The following is a 10,580-nucleotide window of genomic DNA, read 5'->3' as shown; positions in this document are numbered from 1 at the left end:
GAAATTCAATATAGATAGATATACAGTAAGCATTAATAGTATTCACACAGAATTTCAAGACATGAATAGTAATAAAACAATACTAAATCAGAATATAAAAGTTGAGAAAGGTTAGCTCCCCTACCTCTATTCCAGACTTCTCTGGCTACGAATTTGTTTTTCCCGAAAACCCTCTAGAACCTCTACTCTTCTTACAACTAAAAATTTCTTCCTAACTCTTTCGTCTCTATTTCTCAAGATTTCTCACTTGATTCTTCTTCTCTTTGTGCAAAATACCCTCTCCTCTCATGGCTATTTATAGTCCAAAAATTTTACTATGTAACAATTTTTTAATATTATTTATTATATTAATATTTTAATCACGACTTGGCCTATTTGATCCCTCAATAATGACTTCAAATCTGAGTGATTTATCCACTATCAATATTTTAAATTTTATTTTATTTTTTTTGTTCTTTTTAACAAAAAGGTAGAAAAGAGTTTGAATCCATCACCGAAATTTTCTACCAATTAAACTACAAAAAATTTCTTATTTAACTTTCCACATTTTATAAACTTATTATATTTTTCATTCACAAAGAAATTTATTTCTACTAGTAATAAAATTGTAAATATTTTTCATGGGTCTTACATTCTCCCCAACAACAAAAATTTTTGAGCTCGAAAATTCTATACATCAAGGAAATAGTTTAGGGTATAATTGCTTCATTTCTTCTTCTAACTCCCATGTAGAGTCACCTGTTTTCCTATCCTAAACTACCCTGACTAAATTGATAATTTTTCCTCTAAGTTCCTTTGTTTTAGTGTCTTCTATACAAACAGGTTGTACTTCCACGGAGAGATCCTCTCGGATTTGAATCTCCTCTATTTTTATAATGTGAGAAGGGTCAGGTACATACTTTCTTAGTTGGGAAACATGAAAAACTGAATGGAGATTGGCCAATTGAGGGGGTAGCGCAATCTTGTAAGCGACTGGCCCAATTCGTCTCAAAATTTGGTATGGACCAATGAACTTAAGGAGAAAGTTTCCTCGAGCGAAGGGCTCTTCCAACACTCGTGTTTGAAGTTATTCGCAGGAAAACATGATTCCCAACCGCAAACTCTAACAGTCTCCTCTTTTGATTTGCATACGATTTTTGTCTACTCTGATTGTTGTAGTAGCTCAGGTCCTATTAAAATAGATTCACCATCCTGATACTAGCACAACGGAGTTTGACATTGTCTGCCATACAGAGCCTCAAAAGGTGTCATACCTATGCTTGCTTGGAAACTATTGTTATAGGTAAATTCCACAAGAGGAAGTATTTCATCCCAACTACCAAGATGATCTAATACACAAGTTCTCAACAAGTCTTCTAATGACTGGATAGTTCTTTCAAATTGTCCATCAGTTTGGGGGATGATATGTGGAACTCATTCGTAATTTGCTGCCCATAGCTTCCTGTAGGGTTTGCCAAAATCTAGAAGTAAATCTTGGGTCTCTGTCTGACACAATGCTAGAAGGTATACCGTGCAATCTCACTATTTCTTTTATGTACAATTGTGCCAGCTTAGTCATTGACATTCTCAGATTTATTTGTAAGAAGTAAGCACTTTTTGTCAATTGATCAATGATGACCCAGATGGCATCATTCCCCCTCATTGTTCGTGGTAAATGGGTAACAAAATCCATAACAATGCTATCCCATTTCTACTCTGGTATGTCTAATTGTTGTAGCATTCCTCCAGGCCTTTGGTGTTCCACTTTTGCCTTTTGACAAGTCAAACAAGCTGCTACAAACTGCGCTACTTCCTTCTTCATTCTTGGCCACCAAAAGGACTCCTTAAGATCTTGATACATATTAGTCATGCCTAGATGCATGCTAAAACGACTCTTGTGTCCTTCTTCAAGGATTAATCTTTTTATCTCTGCATTGTCTGGTACACACACTCTACTTCTAAATTTTAATACACCATCAGGTCCTAACCTAAATTCTTTAGTTGGTTCTGTTTCGATCAATTCTGCTATCTCTTTCAGGTTAGGGTCCACCAATTGTTTCTCCTTGATTAGACTTAGAAAGTCGCTAGATATAGTCAGACTACTACATCTAATGAAATCTACTTCATACTCCATATGTAGCTTCAGATCTCTGAATTTCTTCACCAACTCTAATTCTTTGATCATCATATGGGAAACATGTATCATCTTCCTACTCAAAGCATCAGCTACTACGTTCGCTTTTCCCGGATGATACAAAAGTTCAAAGTCATAATCCTTTAAAAATTTCATCCACCGCCTTTGCCTCATATATAGCTCTTTCTGGTCAAATAGGTACTTCAAACTTTTGTGATCGCTGAATACTTAAAATTGGACACCATAAAGATAGTGTCGCCAAATCTTCAGAGAAAACACCACTGCTGCCAATTCTAGATCATGAGTAGGATAATTCTTCTCATGAACCTTTAATTGTCTTGAAGCATAAGACACTACCTTCTTTTCTTGCATGAGCACACAACCTAACCCTTGGTGTGAAGCATCACAGTAAATCTCAAAAGACTTACTTGGATTTGGGATAATCAATATTGGTGCACTTGTCAACCTGTGCTTCAATTCTAGGAAGCTTTTCTCACACTTATCCGTCCAAACAAACGGTTGATCTTTGCGAGTTAGCTGTGTTAAAGGCGCTACTATTTTAGAAAAACCTTCTATAAATTTTCTATAGTATCCAGCTAAGCCCACAAAGCTCCGTATTTCCGTTGTAGTCTTTGGTCTCTCACACCGTAGCACTACTTCCACCTTGGTTGGATCCACTGCTATGCCTTGAGCTTATATAACATGTCCCAAGAATTGCACCTTTTGTATCCAAAACTCACACTTTGACAACTTTGCATATAGTTTCTTTTCTCTCAAGATCTCAAGCACAATTCTTAAATCCCCATCATGTTCTTCTTGACTTTTGGAATAAATAAGTATGTCATCTATAAAGACTACAACAAACTTATCTAATAAGGGTTGAAAGATTTTGTTCATGTAATCCATGAACAAAGCTGGAGCATTAGTTACCCCGAATAGCATAACTACATACTCGTAATGCCCGTATCATGATCTAAAAGCAGTCTTCTGTACATCTTCAGCTTTAACCAAAATTTGATGATATCCATACCTTAGATCTATCTTTGAAAATACTTGAGCTCCATGCAACTGATCCATCAAATTGTCAATCCTAGGCAAAGGATACTTGTTCTTGATGGTTAGCTTGTTCAACTGCCTATAGTCGACACATAATCTAGAGCTACCATCTTTCTTCTTCACCAGCAGTACCGGTGCCCCCATGGTGATACGCTTGGTCGGATGAATTGTTTTTCCAACAGCTCTTCAATTTGCTTCTTCAGCTCTGCCAACTATGCTGGGGCCATTCGATATGCAGCTATTGATACGGGTCCAACTCCAGGTATTAAATCGATGGAAAATTCTACTTCTTGTTGAGGTGGCAATCCTAGTACTTCTTTTGGGAACACATCACTAAACTCATTAACTATGGGAATATCAATATTTTGTTCATTTTTCTCAATTTCCACACGAGTCAAGATAATGAAACAAGGAGATCCTTCTTTTACTTCCTTTAACACTTGTTGTAATGACAACAACTCCGATTCTTTAGGATCAAGGAAAATCAACTCCTTCTTGTTACAGTCTATAATGATACGATTGGCAGATAACCAATCCATTCCTAAGATTACATCTAAACCTTGTAGAGGTAAAGATATAAGATGTACTTTGAACCTACGTCCTTCTACAATGATTGGACATTGAGGACACATCCTCGATGTTTTTATCAATTTAGAGGCTGGTGTAAACATTATAAGATCATACTCCAGCTCTTTCACGGGTAGGTTCAACTCTTGAATAAGAGTTTCAGACAAAAAGGAGTGTGTCTCTCTAGAATCAAACAACACATTCAAGTCTCTACCAGCTATATTACAACATCCAATGATGAGGGTACCTGATTTGGCAGCTTCTGCTCCTGTTAAAGCATAGACTCTTCCAATCGCTTGTGGCTTATTGTCAGTCCTTCCCTGTTGAGGCAGTTGTTGAGGTTGAGTTGTTTCTCTTATGTTAGAGGGACAATCTCTAGCAAAATGTCCTTCTGCTCCGCAAAGAAAACATTTGTTGCGCAGATTAACTTGTGGACAAACGCTCTTCAGATGAGGTCCTCCGCAGACGAAACATCAGATTATTCTCTGTTGGTGTTGTTGTTGATGAGAATTCCTTTGAGGCTGTGGTCTGTCATAAGGTCGATTCCTTACATGCTGTCGAACTCGTGACCCAGATGGTCCTCTCACCCTTTGTGACTTCTGCTGAACTTCAATCTCACTCGTTAACCTTTCCGCAACTTTGGCATGTTCAACTAAAGCAGAAAACTCTTTAATAGCAAAAGGGTTCACAACTAGTTGTATGTCTGCTCTCAATCCATTTTTGAATTTTCTACACCTCCATTCTTCATTTACTGGTTGGGTGTAGAAACGTCACAACTGTTTGAACTTGTTTGCATACTCAGCCACCGACTTGTTACCTTGCACGAGCTGCAAGAACTCCACCTTTTTTGCATATCTTACACTGTCCGAAAAGTACTCAGCGTAGAACTTATTCTTAAAAACTTCCCAGGTAATAATCTCACCACTTTCCTATAATACTAGCTTCATGTTGTCCCACCAGTGTATTGCTTCTCCAAACAACTGATACTCGGAGTATGCCAACCTAGATTCTGATGAACAATTTTTCGCATAAAAAATCTTTTCCATATTTCTTATCCATAGATCAGCCTCGTCCAGACTTGTCCTCCCATTAAAAGTAGGTGGACGGTGTTGTAGAAAGTTTTCTAAGGTCCATTCCCGAGTCCTTTGAGCTTCTACAGATGTGCCATTATCAGATAGTTGCCTTAAGGCTTCCACATGTTATCTTTGACTAGCTTCAGAACTCAGCCTAGTCGCTTCTAATTGTTGTAGAGTCGTTTCATGTTGTTGCACTAAAGCAGCGCCCTGTTGTTGAAGAGCAGATGTGATAGCCTCCAAAGCTCTTGCCAAGCTAGGCATATTAGAGGTTTCACCGTTGGGTTGTGTGCGTGTCATTTCTCTGTTTACACAGAGAATTATTGTCATTATGATTCATAATATGAGTTCGTAGAATAAATCCACAACTCTTAGGTCGCCATAAGGACAAACCGCTTTGATACCATTAATGTAACATCCCATAATCTCATACTTGATAATTCATAATTTATATATTGTAACATTACATTTAAGGTAACATCTCGTAATCTCACACTTGAAAATTTATAGTTGATATTTATCTATACATGTTTTAAACTCAGATTTCAACTCCAAAATCAGAAATATAACTTGAATTCTTCTACTTTATTCTTCTAACTCTCTCTTCATTGGCACTGGATCAAACGACATTTCTTCATCTGCTCCCGTATAAGGAATTATACGATCATCGCACATACCCAAACACAAACACAAACAAGTAGGGTGAGCTAACATGCAACCAATCATTTATAAAACATGCATAATTACTTTGATACACTCAACAAACCTCATATAATTATGTCAGACACCCTCATACCATCATACAACAATCGCATCTTAGATACTCATCCCACAATACTACAATAGACACTCATCCCGATAATACGTTGATGAGCGGTCACGGGAGGTTATGCACTTGTGATGACTTCTACTTCTTACAAATACACTTCCGAAATACTACATACCATCCACAAGGTTAATCCTCAACACTATGTTCAAAACCGACACAAAGACCAGGACCTCCTGCTCCTCTCACCACATAATTCATCCTTCTCTACTTGAGACTGGATGATTATTAGAGTATCAGGATAACCTCCAACTACGGGACCCTCAACATCAACATATACACAAATACCATATCATTACTGAATCTCTCCACGAGACTCGTACTATGCTCATATTCCTCAACTCACATTATACCATTACAAAATCTCCCCATAATACTCATATCATGTTTGGTTGCATAAATTCAAATCCAATATAATAAAATACAATCATCACAGAAAACACACAAAATGAATGTATAAATAAATTAAAAATAATAAAATATCACTATAAATGGTCACCGGAGAAGAATCAAATGTTTGACGAATCAAACTCACCATAAACGCCAATATATATGACTAGTCACAACTTACTGGATTGGACCAGGGCTGCTCTATGATCAAGGATATACCAACTCCGGTTTTTTAGATTCCTCTATCCTACCATCACAATTATAATTCATAATTCCATATCTACCACAATAACATGAATTGATCAGACATTTTCATTCCAACGAGATATATTGCACAATAATTTAACAGTACATAATCTGTTCAATAGGATTTAAGTTAAAAACTTGTCGAGTAGACTTCCAAGAAAGCGAGGTGCGTCACAATGGACAACTTAAGTACCAAGTCTTTACTTAGCTAAAGTGTTCCTCAACTAGTTTTTAACAAATTTCTTATTTACAGATTCAAAACAACAACATATAATATTAACATAGAAATTCAATATAGATAGATATATAGTAAGCATTAACAGTATTCACACAGAATTTCAAGACATGAATAGTAATAAAACAATACTAAATCAGAATATAAAAGCTTAGAAAGGTTAGCTCCCCTACCTCTATTCCAGACTTCTCTTGCTCCGAATTTGTTTTCCCCGAAAACCCTCTAGAACCTCTACTCTTCTTGCAACTAAAAATTTCTTCCTAACTTTTTCTTCTCTATTTCTCAAGATTTCTCACTTGATTCTTCTTCTCTTTGTGCAAAATAGTCTCTCCTCTCATGGCTATATATAGTCCAAAAATTTTACTATTTAAATTTTTTTTAATATTATTTATTATTTTAATATTATTTATTATATTAATATTTTGATCACCACTATTTGATTCCTCAATAATGGCTTCAAATCTGAGTGCTTTATCCACTATCAATATTTAAAATTTTATTTTATTTTTTTCGTTTTTTTAACAAAAAGGTAGAAAAGAGTTTGAACCCATCACCAAAATTTTCTACCAATTAAACTACCAAAAATTTCTTATTTAACTTTCCACATTTTATAAACTTATTATATTTTCCATTCACAAAGAAATTTATTTTTAGTAGTAATAAAATTGTAAATATTTCTCATAGGTCTTACAAAAAATATCATATTAATTTATTTTTAAAATATAAAACAAAAAAGTATAAACATTTAGAATAAAACATGTTTAATCTAAATTTAAACATGGATTTACCATGGATTTAATTTTTTTAATAAGATTATAAAATTATAAGTTTAAGAATTATAAAGTTATACATTTGTACAAACTTAAAGTTAAGAAAAACTACATTTATTCAAAATCAAATTTTATTCATAGTTGATTTTGTCAGCACTCATAAAAAACGGTCTTGGTCCAGTGGAAAAGTCAAACAAGCTTGTCAAATTAAGTAAGACAGCTTTGGATGATAGGTGTTTTACCGAATCTTCTATATAATAAATGCAAGAAAAATGAGACATAGATATATAAGAAGAGAAAAGAAAATATAAATTTAATGCATATAACATAATACGAGAACACAGAAATATAATCATAAATTTATAATCTATATTTTACCAATGTTATTATTATTATTATTATTATTATCCATCAATTGATATGAATTTAATTATTTTAAGCAAGGTCATAAATTTAAGTTCTGCGAACAAAAAAAAACTATCATTAAAAGGCGAGGACTACACAAATGCAACTTGCATTATACAACAAAAATGACTTTTCTATTCCACATTTAAATATCTTTTAGTCTATGATTTTTATAATTCTAATATTTTTATATAACTACCATACAACTATGTACTACAATTTTATTTAAAATGATCAAACAATTACTATCTTTTTTAATACTATATATTGAATTCAGATATTTAATTAAAATGAAAACTAAATTATTCAATATAAATTAGCAAAATAAGTTGGAAGATAGTTGTAAATCAAGTTGTGAAAATCACCAACTTTTTTCAGTCTAGAATCTCTACAATATTAACTTTTCTTAATGAATTCTAATATATATATTTTATAATCTAGAATCTCTTCAATATTTTTAATTTCAATATTTTTTTTAAAATGATTCTTTTAAAGTATGATTAAATTACAATATATAAATAAATAGTAATTACTAATTCTAATATTTTATATGGTCAAGCTTAAATATAACAATTTTTTTGTTGGAAGTTATATTTAAAATTATAAAATTACAAAATTAGATATTGGAAAATTTCAAAACTATAAAATTTTAAATTTTAAATTATAATATACAAAATTATATATTTATAATATTATAAATTATAAAATTATAAATTTAGAAAATAACATAAATATAGAAGCAGAGGTAAAAAAAAGTTTTTGATTTTTTATACCTGCTTTAGAACTAGTGTAGAAAATTTTACTTTTATACCTTTCTATTTATAATAGCTATAAAAGCCTGATATTTAGACCTTATATTCTGGGAACATGTATAAAATGTCCCCTGATAGCAGAGAAAAAACATATTTTTTTATACCAGCTTGTTCTAGAATAGGTATAGAAAAATCTCACTTTTATACTCCATCCTTCGACACCTATGTAAATGTAAAAAAATATAGAAGTCTAGTAAGGATGGATGTCGTACGGTTGTAAATATAAATACATACAGACACTTACATATAAAAAAGGGTCTCCTTAAATTTAAAAAATAAATGGATATAATGTAACATCCCAAAATATAGCGATAAACCATATGATAGAAGTCACAATAATAATAAAATAGAATAGTTAAAGGATAATATAAAGTATACACCTTACAGTCATCCAAAATGGTCATAAAATTTAACACTTTATATATATATATAAGATGGTTCAACCAAAACTATGTATAGTTCTATACTATCACTAGCTACTCTGCAGCATCAGCTCCGTCCAATGCCTGCTCTAGGGAAACCTCATCTCATTCTGCTCACATCCATTGGATGATCATTGCAAAAGAAAGAATACAACACATATAAACACAAACACAAGCAGAAAGGGTAAGCTAGATATACAAAAATCATACCATTTTAATAGTACACAACATACATGTTTATTTCAAGTAAAATAGACTGAATCACACATCCTAACATGTTATACTCTAGACTTGACTCATTCGGACTTAGAAAGAATACCGAACTATGGCGGGTTGTGCACTTGTGGTGGCTTCTACTGCTTTGCAAAGCCATTGCCAATGAGTTTCACCCTACCACACACAAGGTTAGTCTGTTACCGTGCAATAGGCCTTCAAGTAGCGCCTACACTAGCACCTCTTACTACTCTCACCACATGCATCAATCATCTCTAAATGAGAATGAAAGATCATTAGAGTATTAGGATAACCCCTAAGACTGAGCTCCCTGTATTCATTCTGAACAATACAACCATTTCACCAAGAGATTCTACTTTGATACTTACTTTGACCTCTTTGATACACAACACAAATAATTTAATCAAACTCCATATAAGGCATTTGAAGAGCAACTGTTTCAAACCTTTCTCCCTGCGCACCCAAATCGCAAGGAGAAAATAAGAGTCCATCGCATAACGACTTGTCTCGCTATGCTAATTAACTCGCAGAGGTACCAGACCTCAACCTCTCGCATAACGGTCCCAAGTTGCTATGCGAAAGTCTAGAGCCAACCTTCCCAACCCACTCGCTATGCGACCCTTTTTGCTCTTCGAATAAAATCAGAAGTAACCCCAGACCCCAACCAGGCACACAGGAACCAGATTCGCCATGCGAATCACTAGGTAGAGAGCAACTCACCCCAACCATTCACATAACGCTCGAACTCGCTATGCGAATATTCAAACAGAGAGCAACCTCTAAAGTCATTCGCACAGCGCACCAATTCGCTGTGCGAATTCCCTTGGGAGAGAGCATCCCGCCATAGCGACTCGCTATGCGAAACTATTCTCATAGCGAGTCTGCATAATCTGCAGAACGAAATTCTGTGGATTTATGCAACTCAACTACAATATACCAATTCTAACTATTTTTCCCAACTTCTAACACTCCTAGACTGTATAATATACCAATGTAGACTGGTCTAAGTGATTCTAAACATTCCTAACCTCAATCTATAATGGTTATGAACAAAATCCTATCCTAGAACATAAAATTCATCAACTTAAGGACCCAAAATAAATTCTACCAATTTGCACACATTTTTAACCATTTGAATGACTCATATAAGTCACAATTGACTTACCCAGAATGTCCAAACAGACCAATTGAGTCCTTGACCTCTAGTTCTCATTTTCACTACCTCACTTCCTCCAAATTGACTCAAAACATGCATAATTTACCTAACCTTCTATCTAGTTATACTTATGACAAATTACCCTCATCCAATATGATCACAATATCATTTCACCAAACTTAATTCAGTTCAACATCATCATCTTCACAATTTCAATTCTAGAAATCAAATTACATAAAACACAATATCACTCAAATATCTAAATTCAGTGCAAT

The 10,580-nt window shown here is 33.9% G+C and overlaps 1 protein-coding gene across 1 annotated transcript; it reads right to left on the bottom strand.

Moving 5' to 3' along the window:
* Positions 1–3,381: 3,381 nt before the first annotated feature.
* LOC148198619 (uncharacterized) lies at positions 3,382–10,023 on the bottom strand. Its single transcript, XM_088115879.1, has 3 exons — positions 9,870–10,023; positions 4,288–4,388; positions 3,382–4,179 (listed from the first exon to the last, which is right to left on the bottom strand). Exons 1-3 carry the CDS (start codon positions 10,021–10,023, stop codon positions 3,382–3,384), a joined length of 1,053 nt encoding a protein of 350 aa, XP_087972005.1.
* Positions 10,024–10,580: the final 557 nt, after the last annotated feature.

The sequence above is a fragment of the Vigna umbellata genome, chromosome 5, assembly GCF_029865625.1.
Source record: "Vigna umbellata cultivar VRB3 chromosome 5, Vumbellata_1.0, whole genome shotgun sequence".
Taxonomy (NCBI): domain Eukaryota; kingdom Viridiplantae; phylum Streptophyta; class Magnoliopsida; order Fabales; family Fabaceae; genus Vigna; species Vigna umbellata.
This window is presented reverse-complemented; position numbering and strand designations above follow the sequence as displayed.

Bases quoted from the DNA above. Each gene is read 5' to 3' on its own strand.
- LOC148198619 (XM_088115879.1), bottom strand. From the start codon at position 10,023: ATGAGAATAGTTTCGCATAGCGAGTCGCTATGGCGGGATGCTCTCTCC. The intron at 4,389-9,869 runs GTGAGTTGCTCT...TTTCTGCTTTAG, and splicing joins GCGTTATGTGAATGGTTGGG to TTGAACATGCCAAAGTTGCG. The intron at 4,180-4,287 runs GTAAGGAATCGA...CCTCATCTGAAG, and splicing joins GGTCACGAGTTCGACAGCAT to AGCGTTTGTCCACAAGTTAA.